At 26.7% G+C, this 24,538-nt stretch overlaps 1 protein-coding gene across 1 annotated transcript; it reads left to right on the top strand.

Moving 5' to 3' along the window:
• Window positions 1-654: 654 nt before the first annotated feature.
• On the top strand, window positions 655-22,774 carry LOC145849119 (kelch-like protein 3). The gene is made up of 13 exons (XM_082954212.1): window positions 655-855; window positions 1,102-1,208; window positions 3,195-3,346; window positions 3,789-3,921; window positions 4,156-4,265; window positions 4,367-4,483; window positions 4,655-4,804; window positions 11,010-11,144; window positions 16,162-16,342; window positions 16,776-16,877; window positions 17,094-17,222; window positions 20,762-20,902; window positions 21,800-22,774. The coding sequence occupies exons 1-13, from the start codon at window positions 680-682 to the stop codon at window positions 21,961-21,963; spliced, it is 1,797 nt and encodes a 598-aa protein (XP_082810338.1). The 5' UTR covers window positions 655-679; the 3' UTR covers window positions 21,964-22,774.
• Window positions 22,775-24,538: the final 1,764 nt, after the last annotated feature.

The raw sequence follows: 24,538 nt of genomic DNA, 5'->3' as shown, positions 1-24,538 counted from the left end.
TAAAAATGTTTGTGTTTCATACTGAAATTATGTATTTATTAATATGTAGTAAAATCAACAACTTCTTTTATGGGTAATTAGTTTTAGACTTAAGAAAAAAAATCATAAGTAAAAGTAAAGTAAATCGTTTAAAATCAAAAACTTGTACATTGTGCTTAGAAAAAATCCTTAAACATTACTAGTTGCATTTTCAAAATTAGTAAATTAAACTTAGCTATCTGTCAGTTATTCTTATTTATTCACTGGAAAAAATAGAAAATAACCAAAACCTAGTTAAAAGAAATATTTTTTTATTTTTGTACTTCTTATTGATAAAAAAATAATTATTGTTTATTTTGTTTGTTATATTTTTTATTTGTCAAAAAAAAGAATGTTGTTAAAGTTTATAACAATAATTAAATCTAAGCTAGATTATGGTTTTATACCACATAAAATTAGCTTAATAAAGCTTGATATTATTATTGTGCAGAATATGATAACAATACCACTGATGTGCTTCACTTTTTACATAATTTAAACCTTTATAAACTTAGTTAAGTTATAAAAAAGTTAGTTTTTCAAAGCTCAAGCTGATAATAAATTATTATTTTTTTATGTATGTTAAATACATAACATGCTAAATAATATTTAAAAATGTTTTATAATTTTAGCATGGTGTTGTAAAATAAAAGAATAAAACATGAACGTTAAATTTGTTGGTAATGAGTTGGAATCTTGCAGTGAGAGCATGGCTGCTGCTGCCTGCATCACCGCACAGTCATCCCATTGTGACTTCAGAATGCAGTACAACGCTCAGCAGTTTCGCAATGACGACCAGGCAAAACAGTCTTTTGTTACTATGAATCAATTAAGAAAGTAATTGCTTAGTAAATTTAGTTACATTTTGTTACATTGTTATTTAAAAGAAGATGTTCACAAAATTATGCTTCAGATTTATTTTAAAAGCTATACAAGTATGTAATAATAAATTTACTGTAAATAAAGATTTCTTAAGTAAACATTTTTTTTGTTCTTTTAAATTTTAAGAAAAGATCTTTTGTGATGAGACATGCATTATTACCTGTACTTTTTTATATTTACTTATTACAATCAAATTTGTAGAAATGAAACCCTATGTGATGTAGTTTTAGAAGCAGCTGAAGTTAAAATACCAGTACATCGCCTTGTATTAGTCTCAGGATCACCTTATTTCTATGCAATGTTTACTGGTTTGTAATTTAAATTGTTAATGCTTCTCGAAGTGGATAATAATAACTAAATTAAACTTTAAAAGCTTTTAATTAAACAGAAGTTATTAAATACAGTGATGATTTAAAAGTAAAGTTCATAAATAGTTTTATAAATATTATTTAAATTTTTTGGTTCAAAGTATTTTTTTTGATTTAAGCTTTTCAAATTAAAATAAGTCTTAAAAAAAGTATAAATTAGTAGGATTAAAAAAGAAAAAGTTTTGGACAGATTCATATGTCTTTATAAATCACTGTTGTATACAAGTTTAAATTTATGTTTTAGTCTTAAAAAATATACATTTAAACAAAAAACTTCAAATTATTTTTTGATTTGTAAGCCAGAATGAGTTTACAAACTTTCAAACAATTCAATGCTATTTCTATATAATAACTAAAGATATTTTTAGAAAATATTTTAATCTAAAAGTTTGAGGTTTCAAAACAAAGCTTTTTTAATCTTTTTAGAATATTTAAATTAAAAAATTTTAATACAAATCTTCTCCTTCATTTTTTAAGCTAGAGACCTCAAACTTTTAGAAAACGTTCCTTTTATAGTTTAAAATACTTTGAATGTTGGAATTTTAAAAATATTAAAACATAAAAGTTTTAGATTAAAAAACAAAAAAGTAAGTGGTTTTTTAATTAAAATTTTATTTTTTTAAATAAAAAAAATTCCTGCATTCAATCATTTTAAAATTTAATAATACATTTTCTGTGAAAATATGAAGAGGATTGAATAAAAAATGAAGGAGGAGATAGAGTTTTAGTGAAATTGTCTTTTTTTTTTTGCGTTTTTAGTTTGCGCCTTCCATTAGGAACCTATTGAGGTTACCAAATTTGATCGCTCATATCTTAAAAATTGCTTTGAATTTTTTCAAGCGATTAATAATTTTTGATAGCTCAGATAAAACTCTATAACATAAGATCAACTTGTAAAAATCAAGGTGGACCTCCCCTATGTCCTTAAATGAATATATTATTTTAAAACTAACTTTTGAAAAATATAAGTTCAAGTTTGTAATTATGTTGTTTTTTTAAAGTTGTGTGATGACTATAAAATATTTAGGCTATTGAATTCATAGAGAGGGTATACATTTTTTTACAAGTTGATTTCATTATAAAGATCTTAAACTTAGCCAGCATTTACTTTTACCATTTTATTAGATTAAAATTAGTTATCAAGATATGAGTGAACATATTCGAAAGCCACTAGATTTCTTCTGTATTGACCAAAGTAAAAAGACAAAAAAAGACTATCTCAATAATAAAAATCTTCTGTACAGTTTATAAGCAATCTCCCTTAAACTTTCTCAGTCAAACTTAACATAATGATAAACCAGTGTATTGCATCAGTTTTTTTTTGAATTTTAAGGGAAATACTGTTTTTGATCTAAAACTTATTAAAAATAATAACTAATTTGTGGTCATAAAACTTATGTTTCAATAATATTTTAACTATAGTTTAATTGCTGGAAAAGAATTTTTCTTTAATTTTTGAAAAAGATTTACTGAAAAGTTAGAGTTAATTGCTTAATAATAATAAATTAAACAAAAGTATTTTAATTGTCTAGAAAGTCAGCAAGTGTATTATTTGAATCTTTTTACTAACTGAATATATATAAATAGCTAGTTAAAACTTTCATGTTGTATAAAAAGTTTTTATAATATAATTTGTGCTTAAAAATAAGGGATAATGTAAATTTTTGTAAAACAAAGAGTTTTGACCAATTATGCCTTAATTTAAACAATTATAATAACATTTATGTTTAAAATTATGTATTTACTTTAGCAAAAATATCAAAAGCTTCTTCATATATATCTTCTTTTTTGATTATAAAAGTAAGACTTTTTCACTTTTATTAAGAAAAAAATAATCAGTTTTAAGCTACCAGGCTCAAAAGCATTCCCCCTAATTTTAAACTTCCACATCTGCTTATAAATGACAATTATTCACATTAAATTCAGGTAACATGACGGAAAGCTCAGCTGACAGAGTGAAAATAAACGAGGTGGACGGTAATGCGCTCTTGCTGCTGGTCGAATACATGTACACTTCGATAATCAACGTCACTGAGGACAATGTTCAGTCTCTTCTCCCTGCCGCTAATCTGCTGCAAGTAAGTTTTTTAAATGTTGTTTGTTATTTAAGTTGTTTGCGTATAGCAGGGTTTCCCAAAGTGTGCAATATGGCCCCCTTGGGAGCAATTACAGAAGTTAGGGGACCATGAGCAGTAAAGGGGCCACAGGGGGGTCATGAGGTCATAATTTGATACTTACACTAGATATTCTGAAGTTGATGATGAAGAGAAAAAAATAAAGGTTCTAAGCGTTTTTAATGATAGTTTTTCAGATAGCTTTTTCAATTTCTTTAAAAGGGGGGCCTTTTGAAAAAAAATGGTATACCATGGTGTATAGCATTATTCTAGTTAGAATGTATACATTTATAAAAAGAGTTTATGCTTCTTGCATTGAATTGTTTACAGCTTAATAAGGTGTTAAAAAAGTTATTTGTTCAAAAAATACTTTTTAAATGAACGTTAAAAAACTGTCTTTTTACAGCTTCAGTTTGTGAGAGAATCTTGCTGCAGCTTTCTTCAGTCCCAGCTTCACCCATCCAACTGTCTTGGCATCAGGCAGTTTGCTGATATTCACTCCTGCTCAGATCTGCTAACGCAAGCCCGTTCATTCACAGGTAACATTGTTTATTGTAGTGTCTAAAGAAGTTTTTAGTTGCTTCAAACAAGTAGTTTCTACTTTCTAGGTAAAATTACTTGTTTATAATTTTCAGGACGGATTTAACGTGTTTTAAAGTAACATTTACAACTAAACTTTTAATCATAGGTCAATTAAAAAATACTGTTCACATATTTTCATGACCACCCTTAATAGTTATTTATATCCAATTGTGTTATAACTTTCATGACAGAGCAACACTTCACGGACGTGGTGAGAGGCGAGGAGTTTCACAATTTGAACGTGGATCAGGTTTGCGAGCTCATCGACAGTGACCAGCTGAGCGTCAACTCTGAAGAAATGGTGAGTTTATACAATTACCTTTCTAGTATTTAAAGTTTTCGTTTTAATGAAATCATAAATGTATTAGTTGCCAAGTTTATAAAACTTGAAATAACAAACAGGTTTATGAAGCTGTTGTAGGTTGGGTCCGCAGTGATGTAAACAAAAGGTCCAAACACATGCCCAAGCTGCTGGAACACGTCAGACTCCCGCTCATGCCTAAAGACTACCTTGTCAAAGTTTGTGTTATTTTTTGCATTTTGTAAATTATTTGGTATTGTATCAAATTATATTAAATTAAAAGCGATTGACCTGTTTTAACTTTACCTTATAATAACACACATATTACTTCGACCCTTTATTCTTCATATGTCTGAATTTCACTTTTATGTCTAATACAAAACTTGCAGAAAGTGAAAGGAGAACCGCTCATATCGGACAACGACCTGTGCAAGGACTTCCTGATCGAAGCCATGACCTACCACCTCTTGTCTCCGGACGCCAGAAGCACCATGAGCACCACAAGGACCCGACCCAGAACACCAAAAGGCATGCCCAAGGTCAGAAAATATGTTTTATTATGAAAAAAAATGAAACTTTTATTTTAATTGATTTAATTTTCTAGCCCAGTATTTTAAAAGTTGTGCTGCTTTCTTTACAAATTATTTAATTTGTTTTTCAACATAAATTTAAATTTTAAGATAAGTTTATTAGTTGAGAGCATAGAAAAGAGTTAAAAAAAATGTTTGTTATTGAACCATGAAATCGAGTCCAGTTCAAGTTGTAATGCAATACCAAATGTAGTCATCGGTGCTTAATGGTTTTTTAATCAGATGCTATTCAAGTTTAAACATATTTTCTTCGAAAAATTACTCATTTTTGTTTTTTGTAAAGCAAAGTATTTCAAAGCAAAGTTCACATTTTTTGTTGTTTAGTGTCAAAACAAAGTTAATTGCATAGTTTTATAAACATTATATAAATGCTTCTTATAAAACTTTTTCTAACAATTAAGTTTTGCACAATGTTTTTTCAATGAAGTAAGTACTTAATGGAAATTAGGTTTCTACATTTTACAGTTCGGTTTAAAAGAAATAACTAAGTTTTTGTTGCTATAAGTTTATAAAAGAAGTTAATATAAACCAAACATAATATACGGAATGTATTAAATCTAATAAATTTGTGTTTTAGATTATTTTTGACTCTGTTATTTATAATTTATATATGTTGTTTTTAAATGTTTTAATATATCTTTTGCAACAATTATTTATCTTATATAACAAATTCAGTTGTATTTAAAACTTTTCGTGCGTTGCCAAGCTTGCGTAAAATTTTAACACTACAACAACGTAATTAAGCTACAACAAGTTTCAACGCTAATTAAAAGTATTATGCAAGCTGATTTTGATGTTTTTGTTTGAATGACATTTTGTTTTAAAGCAAATTTGATGTCTTTCCTAATCCTAAAACAGCACATTATGCAGATTTAAAAATGTTAAAAATAACAAGAGTGCGAATTAAAAAAACATGAGGTTTACAGCGTGTACGTTTGCACAAATTTTTGAGGTCGCCTTTCCGCAAACTGTCATGTTACGAAAGAATTTTGGTTTAACAAATTGTTGTTGCTCACTTTTCAAGTTTAGTTGAATTGTTTTTAACCGAACTTTAATTTGAAGATTGCGCGATATCAATTTTTTTTCCGCATAGTAATATGTATAGCTATAAGAAATGCGGTTGTTGGTTTATGATAATATTATATTTACCCATAGTATTTGATATAAATAAAACTGCGTTAATAATTACCCGATAAAACAAGCATTCCGAAATCTAAAGTATTGAAAAACTACATTAAAGCTCTTCTATTTCTAGTAAATTATCTTACATATTGTTTTTCACCGATATTAAAATAATATAATTTTTCACCTAAACTTATTTTCAATAACGACTAAGAGTGTTATTTTTACATTTTGATAAAAAAAATCATCGGTGTTTACATAGACTTAGAATTTTGAAATTAGGTTTTTTAAAGTTGTTAAGGTTCAGGCATTTGTAGTTTTACAAATATGTTTCTGTATATTAACAAAAAACTGATTTATCGAAAAATAACTTGTATTTGTTAATGTATAAATGTAAAAGACAAAATAATTTTTTTATGAAGAAGTAGATCCATACAAATTGTTTTGATAGTCTAGAATAAAGCTTAAACATTAGCATCATTATAAAGGGTCTTTATTTGTTTGTCAAAAAGTAATACAGAGCTGAATGTACCATGTTTATGTATATGTTTGTTATAATGAGCTTTTGTGTTTTTAAGATATTGTATATAAACATTTAAAAAACTAAATTCCATAACATTGTTTCTGAAAAGCAGTTAGTTGTATGTAAGGTATGCAATATCAAGTTTCTGTTCTTTGTGTTTAAAGTTGTTTATATTTTTACTAAATATTACAAAAGCTTGATTTATTTTAATTTACTACATATAAATTTAAGTGTATAAGTTACAAATTTTACATATTAAAAAAATTATATCAAAAAATTGACTGTTTAGTATCAATCTTAAAAATAGGTTAAAGTTAAAATAGTATACATTTTTGTTTTAGACAGTTATTTTTTTAGTATGTTTAGACAACAAGTATATATTTCAGACTAATGAAATTTTTTTTGGGTTAGCTATTAACCTTTTCATAGCATTTTGTTTAACTTTTTTTATCAAAACAGTATTTATATGTTTAAATTAATTAAAATTAAACTACTAAAGACGTAGAAAATAGTTTATCGTATAGTTGTTTAGAAACGAAAATCATGTATTTAACTAAAGTAGTTCTTAATAACTAACAAAATCTTTAAGCGTACTTTTTTAATATATCTAGTTTTATTTTTACTATTAAAAAAAAAGTTATTAGCCATTTTAAAATCTTTAATAAGCGATAGTATATATATTTAAAAATTTAAAGAAAAACAATTGTATGCTTAGAAATATATAAAAACCTATGACTTATTTTGTTCAGTTGGTACATTTAATTGATAACTTTCTAGACATACAAAATATCTCTTCATAAAATAAGGATAAAATATTTTATAACTTTTGAAAGTCAAAAAGTATGAACTATCTTACATATTGTCTTTCACCAATATATTAATTTAATATTATATTCTACCTAAACTTGTTTTCAATAACGACAAAGAGCATTGTTCAAAGCATGCGGAGCTAAGTGAATAATGAAAGAATAATCTGACAATCATCTGACTAAATTGAAGCTAATCTTCAGTGTGATACGAACTTGCTCTCTGACATTTGATATTTATTTCAACATGTAGAGCTTTAAAACGTCAACCATCCTAGGTACCTATAAACTTTTGTGTAGAGTGCATTGTGGTTTGTAATGCGATTAGTTTTGTTTTTATTTATTCTTAAACGTTTTTGTTTTTTAGATTTGAGTTTTAGTTATATTTGTTGAAATTAGGTACCCTGTATTTTAATGATAAACATATGTTTAGCTTTATTTTATTTAGTAAATTTGTTTAGTGAAAAAAAGTAACATACCACTTATGTACTAACATACAAAACTTGCTTGTTATAAACTAAATTTTTAAAATTTTATGTTTAATAATTGTGTGGCACTAATACAATCAATTACCTTATCTTGTGTTAGAACGATGCATACTGGTGTTTGAAATATTTAGTTGTTTTGAAAGTTAAAATTATTTAATTTTAAAATGTTGAGTTTTAAATCTGAAGTTTAATATATTAAAGTTCTTAAAAAGTAAAGGTTAAACTTTTCGTGTTAGTTTTTTTAACCTACAATTTTAAATAATTTTAATTTTCGAATTTTAGTTTCACTTTTTTTATTTTGTCAATGACATGATCTGAAAACGTGAATTTAATTTTTCTGGCACTTCATACTAAGATTGCAGAGTTTAGTTTTGTCTCAAAGCTACGTATGTTTATTATATTTTTTAAGTATGTGCTTGTCAACTACTTTAAGTTTATTCTAGTTATTTAATTACTATTTTTAAAGATTTTGTTGTAAAAGTATACTTTACTAGTTTAAAAAACTAAAACTATTTGTTTCAACGAGCTAAACTAAAATGTTATGAAATTTATGAGGTCTTATATATAAATTATTGTTTTTTAATTTTAGCATAATTTGTTTGTGTAATTTCTAAATTTTTGTATCTTTATATTTTACTAACATAGTTTATAATCTTGATATTAGGTTTTTTTATCCTTGACGTTTTTTTCCCCAAAATTTAAACTAAATTTAGTATTATAACTTTATATATAAAAATCTTAGTTTATACACAACGGCTAAAAAGTATTTTTGTAAAGTTACAAAACACAAGAGGTTATTTATCTTTACTTTCAAAAATTATTGACTAACCAACAACGTATCGTTTCGTTTTTAATTACAACATTGTATACCAAAGACACTCAGCTGTTAATGTAAAACGGTTTAAGTATTAAATTACAATCAAGCATGCTCATTAGAAATAGTCGCTTTTCACTATTGTGTAGCAACTTTGCATCGGTCGAATGTGTTAAAAGCTGAAACGGCCGTGTTTATAGGCTCAAGTGCTTGCTTTGATGTTGCTTTTTGAGATTAACTTTGCTTAAAAATGCAAATTCAAGCTTGGCAAGAAACCCCCCACGCAATTATGGCAGCGCATCAGTTGCAAGGTGATTTTTTATGAATTTAATTATTTATGCCTTTTATCTTGCCATTAAAGTTTTACGCATTTTTTAAATATCAGTAAAAGTACACCAAGGCTGGTAGTACGTAATAAGCTAACACGAGCACAGAGGGTCATTAAAGTTGCAATTTATCGAACTTGTTAACCCCGCTCCATTAGCTTCGTTGTTAATATGTTTACGTTTATACAAAACGTTTCGATATGCCAACTAAAGGCACTGGTAATTGCTTATATCCGCTCTGGATTTAGTTTCTTATTTATGTTTTGCATTGCTATAATTTGTTAAATGTTAAAATAAACTTTTAAACACAGTTTTTGATACAACATTTAAAACAAGGCCGACATAAACTAAATTAAATTATTTATTTTATTGTTATTGTGCTTGCTTATGTAGCATACAATAGAAAAGGTGTAAATTTGCATAACATATTTTTCAATTTGAAAATTTTCAGTTGTTATAAGTACTAATACTCTTGTTGTAGTGTTTGAAAATATATTTGGTGTAGTTTGTTTTTAAGTAACTGACAAAAAAACAAGCCAATTAAGTTTTGCTTTTTGATATAGAACACAACTTAATCTCTAAAGGTTTTCAAACATGTTTTTTTTCAGCTAAACGTGATAAAATAAACCTGTTGTTATTTTTTTCAATTTTAAAATAATACAAACCAATGCTTAAAAGTTCTGATTAAAAATCTATAAGTTTAAAATACCTCTTGTTTTTATCAAAGTGTTCTGATGAGATGTTGATCCAACTTATATAACTTGAAAAAATAAAATGAAAACAATGCGTTTGTTATTTGAGAAGTATTTAATGCTGTTTTTGTACAAAAAATATTATTTGCAACTAACTAGTTTTTTTTTGAAAAAAATATCTTCAGTATCAAATATATGCCTTGTTTTAGTATACTATGTTGATAGGTAGTTCATTTCTTTGAAGCATATATACAATAAAATCACATGTAACATCAGGTTAATTAAAGTTAGATAAAAGCAACTTTAACGAGTGTAACCTCAAATAACGTTATATAGTTCTCACTAATACTGTAGTTCTTCGAAAAGTATAGTTGTTTGAGTAAATAACAAGTTATTGAAGAAACTATTTGAACTAGAGTTTAGCTTTTACCTACTACATAAACGAACTGGTAAAATTTTGCTGTCACGAATTAGTTTCATTGATTTATATTGTTTCATGGAAATTAAATTGACTAATCACATTATTACTAATAGTCTATTATTTTCATTGCTAAATATAGTAAACTATTATTGGCTTTTTAAATAGTCTTTTTATCATTAAAAAATTTATTATTAAAAAAAAAAAGTCACTTGGTAAAAAAAGAAAAGTGCGATCATTTTATAAGAACTTGAGTTACTTAGATTTTATTTGTCCCAACTTGAATTATATTCAAAACTTATGCACCCGGTTTGGCGTTTTAAGGCAAGTAGAAAGTTATCTAAGTTGTCAATGTGAAAGAGAGGTAAAAAGCACAAGTGATCAATAAAAAATATCAATACAATTTTGATTTTAAAAAGGTAATTTTATATTTGTCTCTGAAGAATATTCTGTAACTTGAACCCTTTGTTGTTTTAATGCTTAAATTGAAAAAAAAATTGCTTTCAGAAAAGTTATTAGTTATTGAATATCGAAAGTGAAATATTTTAAATCTCAGTGTTTAGAATTTACTGAATTTTCATGCTCTAAAATATTATTCTAGATACTTTATGTTGTAGTTTCTTTTAAGTTTTTGAAATTTTTTATCGAAATGTGTAGCATTGTTATTTAATTTAAATTTTAGAACCAAAAAATCTTAAAACATATTTAGTTAGTTTTAGTTTACCGAGTTTTATTACAAAGTTTAAAATATTTCGTCTGTTATGTTTAGCTATCTTATAATTAACATCGTTTAATGGAAAAAAAGTCTGAAGTTAAACCTTGGAAAAACAAAGGTGTTAGTGTTTTTAAAAATTCTTTCATTAAAATCTTAAAACACACTTTTGAAAATACAACTCCTCCAATCATAAGTGACAGTTTTAAGTTAGTCTAATCAAAGTCAATCAAATTTACTTATAAAACAACAGTCGTTGTACGTGGTGGGAGGCCAGGCACCGAAGGCCATCAGGTCGGTGGAGTGCTACAGCTTCAAGGAGGACAGGTGGCGGCAGGTGACCAAAATGTCGAACAGGAGGTGCCGCGCCGGAGTCGCCGTGTTTCAAGTTCGTTGTTTTGTGAAAATATTTTTTGAAACAGTAATTTTAGTTTTATTATGATATGCTCTTAAATGACACCACTATCTATTGTGTTTTTTGCGAACAATTTTTTGTATGGTTCTTGAAAGTTACTACGCTTAAAAATTAAATATAGTTATTTAATTTTTCTTAACTTTGTAAAAGCAGTTCTTAAAATAAAACTAAACTGCCAAGGGTTTGTAAGGTTTTATGAAATTTTTATCTAAAGAAAGCATATTTGCTGGAAAAGATCCAACACCGCACGATAAAGGTTAAATAGATTAAGTAGAAATAAATTTTATGTACGCGTTTTTGACTACTTTGAAATGTTTATTAAGTTCAATTGCCAATTATTCTGAGAAGTAGGTTTTCTAATAGTTTCTTGTAAAGGAGTTTTAGTTTCGGTAAAATTTTGCAGTAAAGATTAATGCAAAATTTACATAAAAATTTTTCATTACTGTCCATTTATGAATAACTTTTAATTTATATATTAATCAAGAGCTGTTATTGAAACCTTTTATTGTGTACATCAAAGTTGTGTTGTTTTATAACTTTTTTTTTTTTAGCATTCTTGATGAATAAAGTTGTCTCGATACAGAGATGTTATTAAGGGGGGTAATAGGGATTAGTAAAGTAGATTAGTACAACAATCAAAACAACACTTATATTTTATTTACATAAACTAAACAACACAAAGATACAATTACATCACTCTATACGAGAACTAAAGTTAAACACACAAGAAAACATTAGTTCTTAAATCTAACGTGCTTAAAATGCATCTTAACTTAAAGCACACTTGGCGAATGCTCTGCCGAAACTGCTACTGCTACTGCAAGTAATTGCAAGTCAAATTCCGTTTTATAAGCACTAAAACAAATGTAACTCCTTTAAGTAAACAATATTGTTTATTGTTTTAGAAAATTGTTTTAAGAGTTATAAAAATTGTTTTGGAAAAGCTTGTTTTGAAAATAATGAAAAATGTTTTGGAAAAGCTTTTATTGTTACAAAAAATTCCATATTTATTCACAAGCTTTAAAATACTAAAATGAAATGTTAGTTTCATTACATTGTTTCTTTTTTAATTTTTAATTTTAACGTTTAAAGCCTGGTTTTAAATAATTAAAATCCTTAAAATCCTACTTAACTTTAAATTTTTAAACAGTAACAAAAGTGCGGTTTTAAAAAAGTAAGAAAAAGAAACTGTATTTCTTATTATCTCAAAAATTACATAATTTACAAAAACTTAGATAAAACACAACAAGGTAACAATGATAGTCATTTAGTTGGCTTCTGGCTTGTTGTCCTCGAAGTTCCTGTCCTTGGGCTTGTTGTCCTCGGGCTCGTCGTCGGGCTGTTATCCTCAGGCTGTTATCCTCAGGTTGTTATTCTCAGGTTGTTAATAGAGGCTTATAAACCATCAATTGGATCATTGACAACGTCTTGTTTCTTTTAGGAAACATTTGACTTTCTGTCTTCTAGCTGGTTTGTTGAATCAGCAAAACACCACATCGATTGGCTTCGGAAACAATGACAGCAGGAACTTGATTGTGACGTAATAGAACAAACACAAAATCTTCATTCAATCTTTTGTTTATTGTCGTACTTATAAACAAAAAGACTTTTAAAGTTTCATGCAGCAGCAAGGTGTCAGGTGTGCTTAAAGCTGTGGTTATCAAACGACAATTTGCTTCAAACAACGTTAAAAAGATACAAACGCAACAATTTATTTAACAAGCGACGACTGCTAAATTTAAGGGGAGTTTATTTTTGATTTCTTTCAAAGGAAAAATTTTAACACAACTTTATACTTGAACTTGAAACGAGTAATAAAATGTGGCAAACGACTGCCTTTTTACGACTAAGAAAGATGAAAACTCATTCAAATATATTTTTAAACTTCAGCAACATTCTGGTTTAAAACAAATACAATCTATACTTTAGAACAATCAATCAGCAGATCAAAACAATAAAGTAGTAGTAGTAAACAAATAGACAAATTTGTTTTATCAGCTAAAACTCAGAAGTTATTAAGAACAACTATTCTGCTGTTGTAATTCTAAATTTTATTGCGGTTCTTACTTTACATTTCTATGCTTAGAAAAATATAATAGCTGCGCTCTCTTGGCAACTTATAAAATGTAATTTTGCACTAAAATACTGCGTCCCCTGACGACTTATGTGAATTGCAACATCTTCAAAGAACATTGTGCACTAGAGTAAAAAGACTGTGCTTTTTATAATCGAAATACTGCGCCCCCATGCGACTTATGTTAGTTGCAACTTATATTATACCCTCAGCTAAAAAGATTAAGCTTTTTAGGATCGAAATACTGCGCACCCATGCGACTTATGTTAGTTGCAACATATATTGTGCACTAAGAAGAAGAAATATTATGCTTGTTAGCAAATAAATTGTGCATTTAAGCACTAAAAAAGCATATATAAAACCATACATAGAAATAATCGCAAAAATTGTATAGTACTTCCAGCAAAAAATCCTTGACATCAAGCCTGACTTTTAACAAAACTAAATAAACCACTACCACACACTTGTATTATAATTGTAGACTTGCTGTTTCAAAGTAGAAAGCTATTCACACAACTTTTCTTACTATTATCATAGTAAAATGTCGCAAAGTAAAGTATTATCGCAAATTATACTGTCAAAATTTTAAACTTGTTAAAATGTTGTTTAGTAATAAACTAAAGTTTTTTTTTTCGCTGCGTTTTTTAATTGATAAGGCACCTAATTCCTAAATATCAGAAGATTCCTAAAATACAGGCCACACATGGTTTCCAATGTCTCGATACAGAGATGTTATTAAGGGGGGTAATAGGGATTAGTAAAGTAGATTAGTACAACAATCAAAACAACACTTATATTTTATTTACATAAACTAAACAACACAAAGATACAATTACATCACTCTATACGAGAACTAAAGTTAAACACACAAGAAAACATTAGTTCTTAAATCTAACGTGCTTAAAATGCAACTTAACTTAAAGCACACTTGGCGAATGCTCTGCCGAAACTGCTACTGCTACTGCAAGTAATTGCAAGTCAAATTCCGTTTTATAAGCACTAAAACAAATGTAACTCTTTAAGTAAACAATATTGTTTATTGTTTTAGAAAATTGTTTTAAGAGTTATAAAAATTGTTTTGGAAAAGCTTGTTTTGAAAATAATGAAAAATGTTTTGGAAAAGCTTTTATTGTTACAAAAAATTCCATATTTATTCACAAGCTTTAAAATACTAAAATGAAATGTTAGTTTCATTACAAAGTGTTTTTTATATACATTTTAAAACATAGTTAAATATATAATACTTTTATAGTATTATGAACTGTAATTTTTATATTTAATATATAGTTTTACTTATTTAATCATAATTAAAAATTTTGTAGTAAAATGTTATTTATAACCGTTTTACTCATACTTTATTGAAATTTAGCTATAAATAGCTGTCACAAAGAAATTACGACTTATACAGGTTACAACTATCAAGTTTTAGATAATTAAAAAAATAATTAAATAAATAGTTAAATTAATAATTAGTAACTTAGTTTATAAACCATGTTAAACTGAACTACCATTAGTTTTAACTATCTGTAAAATAATATGACTATAATAATTTGGTTTTTAAAAATACAAGATTAAACTTATTTATAATAAGTCATTAATAGTGATTTTCAATGGACCTTTATTTTTAAAATATTATTAGTTTCACAAAATAATAACAACTAAATTGAAACTACTTTAAATACTTAATAATTATTTTAGTATATTTATTAATATTGCTATAATTAAAATTCTTATTTTTAAAATATATTTGTCATCAAAAAAAAAGTAGTTTTGTAGTTTAATACTTTCAATTTCGTTATATATTTTTAAAAGTTTCATCAGGGCTGCCAAAAACCTGGAATTTGACAATCTAGGCTAAAAAGAACTGGAAAAACCTAAAGTTTGATAAAATTTGAAAAAAAAACTGGAAAAATCTTGAATTTAGAACAAAAATCACTTACAGAAAACATGAAGAAATACAGAAAACCTGGAAGAAGTTTCTCAAAAACATTTGGCAACGCTGTTTATTATTAGTTATTTAGGTTTATATTTATGTCGAGCTGAAGTTTTAAATTGTAAAATATGAAATTTAAAGCAAATTATTTAATAGTCAGTTTTGACTGACCTTTTTTATTTTACAAAAAAAAATACTAATACTATAAAAATAACTCAAAAAGTTTGTATTTTAAAACATATTGCCATAAGTACTTTAAAAATTTACATAAAATCACTATAAAAATTTATTAAAATGTTTACACAAAAATAACTCATTTTTAAAAGTTTGGAAGTTTATTGGTTCATTTAATTTAGCATATCGTCAGAATAAAGTTGCTAAAAACTGATTAAAGTATGGTATAAGTTTTAGTTATACATAATGATTTTTAAATATATTTTGAAGTTTTGAATTTTTTTTTGATTTGAAGTTTTAAGATAGAATTGTTAGAATGAAAACATTTAAGACTGTATAAAGTTTTACTTGAAACTAAAGTTTTAAGAAAATTTCCAGTGAAGTATTTAGTTTCTAGTAAAATTTCTACAGTCTTAAATGTTTTCATTCCAACAATTCTATCTTAAAAATAATTTCATATTGGTAGTATAACTTAATTCTAGTTTAAACCTTAACAAAGATTTTTACATTTGACTCTTTATGACGTAAATATTTTTAGCTAGATATTTAAAAATCATTATATATAACTAAAACTTATACCATACTTTAATCAATTTTTAGCAACTTTATTCTGACGATGTGCTGAATTTAATTAGTTCAAAACTTCCAAACTTATAAAAATGAGTGATTTGTATTCAAAATTTTTAATAGTAACACAGCAAAACTTTTTAATAGTTTTTTAATTCAACTCGCAACGGGCGTTCATATTTATACTGTTTTTATTTCATATTGTTTTTATTATGTTTATTGATATATTTTTATTTCCACAGGGGTGCATATGGGCGGTTGGCGGGTTCAACGGGTCGCTCCGCGTGAGGGCAGTAGAGAAGTACGACCCCATAGAAGACAGCTGGACGAGCGGGCCGGTGATGGAGGCGCGGAGGTCGACGCTTGGTGCCGCTGTTCTGAAGGGGCAACTGTACGCCGTCGGCGGTTTTGATGGAAGCACCGGTAGTTAGAAATAATTTGAAATGATTTTTTTTTGCGCTTGTTTAGTTATTGTTAGTGCTTGTTTTATTGTAACCAAAAGTTTGTTAAAATTGTAAAATTTTAAATATAAAGTTGAGGTGCTGTTAAAAGTTTTGTTAAAAAAAACGTTTTAGTAGTTTTTTAGGAACTTATTGTTTATTTGGTCATTCGAGTATTAGTTTAATCGTTGAATGACCAAACAATCAATAGTTCCTTAAAAACTACCAAAAAGACTTTACTAGATAAAGGTTTTTTTTGTACAAAATGAATTATTTTTTCTGTTTTTTTTTTGCAATAAAAACATATATTTTCGGTTTAAAATCAATATAAATCATGCAATTGAAAACTGTTTGCTATTAGCATAACTTGCACTGCTAACTTTACGAAACAAGTTGCAACTAACAAACATTTTAAGGTTTGAACACAGCAGAAGTGCTGGACGCGGTTTTGAACGAGTGGAGGCCGATAGCCCCCATGAACACGCAACGAAGCAGCGTTGGAGTGGCAGTTTTGGACGGTTAGTAGTAACTTAAGTTGTTTTTTTTAACAAGTTTTGCTTTGTGTTATCTTAGGAAATAGTTGTAAGTTTTTATTAGAATTAGCTGCTGTTTATAGCTTTTCATTTCTCGATAATATTTTGTTTTGATTTAGATTAACAGCTCATTTAAGTTTATTGTAAGTCAATTTACATTAGGAGTTTTAGAATAATTTTGTACAGCTAAATATTTTTCAGACCTGCTGTACGCGGTGGGCGGTTATGACGGGGTTTCCCGCAATTGCCTGGTTTCAGTGGAGTGTTACGATCCCCATGACAACAGTTGGAAGTTTGTCAAGAGCATGAGCACCCGCCGCAGTGGAGCCGGTACGTTTGTGTGCAAATTGAATAAATAATATTGAAAAATTTCATTAACTGTATCTTAATGTTATTTAATTGTTAATGTTAATTGTTAAATAACAGGGTCGCCAAAACACTTGGAAAACACAGAAATTTTATAAAAATAAAACTTGGAATTTCAAACAACAATCACTTAAAACCTGTGAAACCCTAAAACTTTGAACTATTTTTACATGTTTAGTAACACAATTTCGATTAGTTACGAAAAATCTATGATAAAAAAAAAACAATTTTTGTACCATTTAATTTTTTATGTCTTAAAAAACAAGTTAATGGTAGTTTTACTGTATAAATTCAATAATGTTATGTTACTAAAGACAGTTTTTTAAAACTTAAGTTTAATTTTATACTAACAATGAAATAAAAGCTTGTTTTTTAAAAACCTGGAAGAAATTCGCAAAAAACCTTTGGCAACCCTGAGTAGAGTACTTTTGGTGGTACATTTGTAGTATTTTATGTTGTTCAATCTTAATAGAACTTACTACATTAAAAACAAATTCTTTTTAAAAAATAATTTATATTGTGCCTTTTCATTTTGATAAAATACAATGGTAATATTTGTAAAAGTTTATTCAAAAAATTTTTGGTAAAGAAAATCTAGAGAGCGTATGCAAGAAAAAAGCATAAAATAAAATTTTTTTTATCTAAAATATTTCCTGAGTCAACTTGTCCTGAGTTCTAAAGTATACTTTTTACAATTGTATTAAGGTTAGATAATTTTATCAGTTAGATTAGTCTGTGTCATTTAGTTCTATAATATTAGGTGTTATTTAAAATTATGATGAACGTAAACTTGTTTTCTGATGTTCCACAATTCCATTTATTTAGCGTTATAAGCTCGGTAACAAATTTAGTTTATGTTATGTTAAAAATAAAGCATTTGAATTTACTAAACTTATCAACAAATAATTAGTTGTTTCCAAAATCTTGACAGTATAAAATTGATGAACAAAGTTGTTTGTTTTATTCTGTTTTGGTATGTTTGTGTTGAACTTTTTCTCTCATATAATTTTATCTAAATTAGTTGTGTAAGCATTAGAAAATGCCTAATTTTAAATAGCAGGTAAACAAAATTTTTTATAAAAAAAGGTTCTATTTAGATCATGTAGGGACCTGTTTTTATTATATATTAAAAATGCATCAAGAAGATAGTGCTTTGATGCAGTAAAAATACTGTAGAAGATAAATATTTAAATTAAAAAAAAAGCTTTATTTAGTTAAAGTTTTTATTGTTTATATATAAAATTATTGCTATTTTATTATTCGTCAATTTCAAAGTTCTAAAAGTATTAAGATTGAAACTTGAATAAAAGTATATCAAAAACGAATAGTTAAGGGCTTAGGGGGGGGGGGGGTGCACCTTGATTTTTACAAGTTAATCTTATTTTATCAAGTTTTATCTGAGCTATCAGACATTTTTAACTGCTTGAAAAATGTCAAAGTAATTTATGAAATATGAATGGTCAAAGTTGGTGACCTCAATAGGGTCCTAATGGAAGGCGCAAACTAAAAACGCAAAAAAAAAAGACCATTTCACTAAAAATCAATATCTTTCTTCATTTTTTAAGCAATCTTCCTCAAGTTTTTACAGAAAGTCTTATTAAGTTTAAAAAAAAATTTAATGCAGGAATTTTTTTAATTTGGGGTCATAAATTTATTATTTAAAAAAAACCACCTACTTTTTTTTTTATCTGCAGTTTTTATTTTTATATGTTTTTAAAATCGCAGCATTCAAAGTCTTTTAAATTATAAAAGGAACGTTTTCTGAAGATTTGAGGTCTCTAGCTCAAAAAATGAAGAAGAAGATATATTTTTAATGATTTTTTAAATTTCCGAGAAAACTGACCCCGAAAATTGTGCGGTCCATACGTTGTATTGGAAACTTTTTATAAAAATTACAATATCTAAAAAAATAAAAAAAAAATTATCCTATAAATATTGGCTTGTAGTTTGTACTTCAAGCTTTCACATAAGATACAAAGTTATTTTTAGTAAAAAAAAATGTCGGACCCCCCTATGCCCTTAATAAACTGTAATAAATCTATAAATAGTTTACATCTAAAACACCTTCTTTAATACTGAAATATATAATATAATTATAGTTTAGATAACTTTTTTTAAGTTACCTGAATATTTACATTACTTATATTTACGTTGTTTAAAATGTATAAAATCTTTTATAACTTTAGTTTTCTGCATTTTGCAGTAAACTTTAGATTAAGTTTTGATTATAATAGTTAATCGGAATTCCTATTTTGTACATATGTTTTAAAGTGCATGGTTTCTATCAAAAAACTCAAGTATTTGTTCAAACTGAAATATTTCATCTTTCTGCAGGTTTGCTACATAGATAAATGGAACAATTTTATAGGTTATAAACAAAGCTTCTTTTTATTAAGGCGATAACTTTACTGAACCTTATTAAATCAAGCCTTTAATTTAAACATTATTGCCCTGATAGTTATATCACATACTTTTCTCACTAGCTACTACTAATACACTCGTTTGATAGATGTCTAGTTTTTTAAAGTCAGTAATTTTTTTTTTCATTTAATTTCAATATTTTTAACTTTTTGTAGCATAAAAAGTTTGGTATGCATTGTATTGTAAATATTTATACTGCATATCCGCTAGTTGGTAGCAGAGAACTGTTTGAAATCTTAAAGTTTTAATGTTTACCAAAGAAACCTAAGCTCATATTAGATGCAAAGTTTAAAACGTTTATATTGAAAGAAGAACTTGCTAAAAACATGTTTCCTTGTATCGTAAAACATCTATTTTAAAGTAGTAGTTTTTACTTAATATAATAATCTTTTTGTTTTACCCTATAGTATTGTCATTTACGTTGTACCCAAAAAGAATGTTTTGTGTATATAATCGAATAATTATAAAAATATTTCCATAAAACAGTACTATTAAGTACACACGTATTAAATTAATTTACAAATAACTTATTTTATTAGCCAACTAGCTTAATTAATAATACAATGATATTTCCTAAACTTATTTTAAGGTTTAGATATTTAAAAACTATAAATAATTTTTATAGATTTCTAGATTAAGACACCAGGTAATAGTAAAAAGTAATTTACATGCACTTTGATGTTTTGATAAATTTTAATGTATCATACATAACATTTGAAAGACTATTCAGTTAAATAGCTATTTAAAATTGTAATTCAAACTTGTAATTATAAAAACATTTATGTGCTTTATTTAATAGTCAAACATTTACTTTAAGGCTGTAAAACAAGGATATATTAAATATATAATTTCTGATGAAAGTTATAAAATTTGTAAGTTTCTAACATATTAGGTATTGTATTATATGAAAAGAAAACTTATACTAAAAAGGTATTTACCAGACTGTGCATTTTTTACGCCAAAGTAAAAGTTGAAAAAATTGCAAAGAAATTTCCTGAGCTGTATAAGTTAGTATAATAAATTTAAATAAAAAAAAAATATTTGTTTTTAAAAATAGACAACATGTATCACATTCAACACAGGAGTGGGTGTTGTTAACGGGTTGCTGTACGTGGTCGGCGGTCACGACGGGCCCCTGGTGAAGGAGTCCGCCGAAGTTTACAACCCGGCAACCGACAGTTGGCTGCCCATCGCACACATGAACATGAAGAGAAGAAACGCCGGTTCGTGTTGAGTTGTTAGATTATATTGTTTGTTTTAGCAAGTTTTCTTGTATATGGTGTTGTAGGGATAGTTGTGCGATTGTGATCGGTTCATTGTACAAGTTTTAAAATGAATATTAAATAATAGTCAAGTATATTTAAAAGCTATCTACAGTTGCAATAAAAAAAAAAAAAAAAAATACCAATAAATTAAATGCGTTGACCAGGATTGAGTGTTTTTGTATCTAAATACAGAAAAAGTAGCTGTTATTTGTAGCAATATGTTTTTGATACTCAATACAATATTTTTGTTTAATGTCATTTACTCAAAGTATTTGTTTACTCTGTTTTGTGTAAAAATTCAAGTTTTTGAGTAACACCTAGCTACGTTCAAAATATCAAATATATCAAGTTCAGACTAGAGCTAAAAAACGCCCATTAAATAATTTAAAAGCCAAGATGTTTATTTAGTAGGCGGCACGTGCATTCAAGCAACAAACATTTATATGGTAAAGTAGAAAAGTTTTTTGGAAATTCTTTGTTTACAAAAAAAATATTAGAAAATTTTGTTTGTACATGTAACAAAAAAAAACTGAGCAATTTTAAATGTTAATTACGCACTTAATTAGCTTGCCTTTTACGTGAGTATCAAAAAGCTCGTTTGTGTCCAATTAGGCGGCAGTTCAAAAGGTATTACATAAGTTTACAACATTTTTTTTACATACAATACATTTACTTACATAAATGTTAGTTACAACTTTTAAATGTGTTATATGAGTCTGAAGTGTTAAAAAACAGCCGTATATACGTTGTTTAGAATATCGTTTATTTAAATCAATAAAAAATAAAATTACATTACCAAGAGTAACTCATCTAATTACAAAAACTTCAACTAATGACTATTATGACGTCACACAGGCGTGGCGACGGTGAACGGGCTGCTGTACGTGGTGGGAGGGGACGACGGGTCGTGCAACCTGGTCTCGGTGGAGTACTACAACCCCAGGAACGACACGTGGACCCTCCTCCCCACCACCATGTCTACGGGGAGGAGCTACGCCGGAGTGGCTGTCGTCACGTGACTCAAAAGTGAAGTCACGTGACTCGAGAAATCTGTCACGTGACTTTTGGAGTCGATTCTTATTTTGTGTTGATTTTCATCCGTATAAGATGCATTATGTCCTCACTTTTGTTTTCTGGAAAACATCGAAAAAAGACTTTCAATTTTTGTCGGTTTTAAAATAATTTTGTTAAGTGTTAATTGGTTTTTAAGTAATAAAATTTTAAAATAAAATTATGTTTGTAAAGATTATAACAAAATTTTGAGACGTTTTTGTGTTACAAGGTGTTCAACAGTGAGTTATGCTCAGTTTTAATGTGCAATGTCTTTTTGAAATGTTTAGTGTTTGTTTAAATAAATAAAAAGTATGTAAGTTATTAGTATAAACTTTTAGGAACTGTAATATTTATTTTATTACAGCAAAAAAAAAGTTTAGATCATAAAATAAACTAAACTTGTAATGAAGTATTTTGTTAAAAAGGATTGAAAATTTCGTACATTCTACATAGTTTAATTTTTTTATTATGTGCTTTTTCAATTTTGCGTCATGATTCAACCTAGTTAATTTTTATCTTTCTTTCTTGTTTTCCAATGTAAAAATAGTCGTCTAATTTTTTAATTTACTTTTAAATGAATTAAAAGCAAAACCGGAAAAAGTTTTTTTGTTTTTAAGTTACACAATGTACTAGTTTAGTGATTTTCCAAAACTAAAAAGTGGTTTATAGTCAACTATCGTTTTGGTAATGTACTGTGTGTTGTTGTGAAACGGCTCGATTTCGCTTCATTTACGTGCTTCTGTCATTTTCTATTAGCCTTTCGTCTATTGCTTTGTTTCGCCCAGCGATGAATAAATTTTAATTTTCACTCTTCGTTGTGTTTTATAATGGTTGTGTTAAACCAAAACTCAACTCTCGTGTTGTAGAACAACCAATCTGCTTTAGAAAACCAAGCAACTTTAAAAGTATGTAATATAACTAAGTTTTTTTAGGCAGTAATAGTCTTTTTTTTCTTGAACCTAGTAGTGATTCTATTAACTACTATTATGTTTAATTAACTAAAAAGATTTAATTTAAAAATGTTAACTAAAGTTTCCAATAAATATAATTTTAAGTTAGTACAAAACGCTATTTTTATGTACTCAACTCAAAAACAGCAATGTTCTAAATGTTAACTGTAAAAAAATTGTGCAGCAAATAAAAGTTTCTTTAAAAAATTGCTAAGTTTTAAAACTTTACCACTTCAAGTAAACAATAAAATAAGAAAATACTTAAGTAAGTTGTTGCTAAATATATTTAAAAACTAGATTTTAAATATTAAGTACAAAGATAGCAATTTAGGATAAAACACGGTTACCAAAAAACCTTGAATTTGAGAAATTTTGAACACTAATACTTGAAATTTCAAACTATTTTTACACGTAAAGTAACGAAATTTTGATTAAAAACGAAATATCTATCTCAAAAATATTTTTTATTAAAAAGCATATTTAGAGTAGCTGTTCAGTATCTTTTCAATGTTTTTACACTATTCAAGACAGTTTTTTTACCTTGTGATTTATTTTATTGGACCAAAAACTTGTTTTTTCAAAACCTGGAAGAAATTAAGAAAACCAAGAAGAAGTTTACAAAAAACTTTTGGCAACCCTGATATAACTAAACATATTAGTTGGACCAAAATATTAAGTGGTTTTTTAATATTTTAAAGTTGTTGCAAATAATTATGAGAAAGCTTTAAATCACTGTTTCGGAGAAAATGTAAAAGTTTTGTAATGTCTTAAAAAATCTAAATTGACGCAAAACTTAATTTTTATTCATTTTTTATGTTCAATTAACTAAAGACTTGTTACGTTGAACAAATATTTTTAAACGTTTATAAGAAGAGTACGTAAATTAATGTTTGTTTTTAATGATAATTAAACAAAAGACGCCCAACCATTGTCTTGTTTTTAAATAATCACCACAGCACTAAGACATACTTTTAGTTAGGAAAAGTTGTATATAAGCTACAAGCTAGTTTTATAAATCTCTTTTTGCGGTTTTAAGGTGTGAAAATTGCATCAAAAGTTGTTTGTTATTAACCAGCTTATGTTAGATTTTTTAAAAGATAAACATGTTAAAATTATATATTAAAAATTTATTTAGTTCTTGATATAAAAAAGCTGCACAACTTTTGACTGTAAAACTTCTAAACAAGGATTGATTTTATGTTAAGCATTTAGACAAAAGCTTGTATCAATTAGATACTAATCAGTGTGAGTTTTTACAGAAAATTATATTCTAACAATGAGGTTGTTACTACTTGCAGCCTTAGTAGCTGTTGTTGCAGCAAAATCAACTTATGTTGTGAAAAAAGGTAAGTAGTTTTATTCTTAAAAAAGTACTGATATAAATAAATTTTTTGAGTTTATAAAGTTTTGATTCAAAAATTAAGTATTTTTAGACAATTTTTTTATAAAACAATATATTTAGGTTAAACAAAAATAAATTATTTTAAAAAGTTTTCAAATCAGAAAATTATACATTAATAACAAGCACAAACAAGTTTATTTTTGTGTAGTTAACTAAATTTAAGAACCGAAGTTTAAAAATTTAATGAAC

This window comes from Thalia democratica, chromosome 1, assembly GCF_965202585.1.
Source record: "Thalia democratica chromosome 1, ktThaDemo2.hap1.1, whole genome shotgun sequence".
Lineage (NCBI taxonomy): Eukaryota > Metazoa > Chordata > Thaliacea > Salpida > Salpidae > Thalia > Thalia democratica.
The sequence above is the reverse complement of the archived record's forward strand: the minus strand, read 5'-3'. Positions and strand labels throughout refer to the sequence as shown.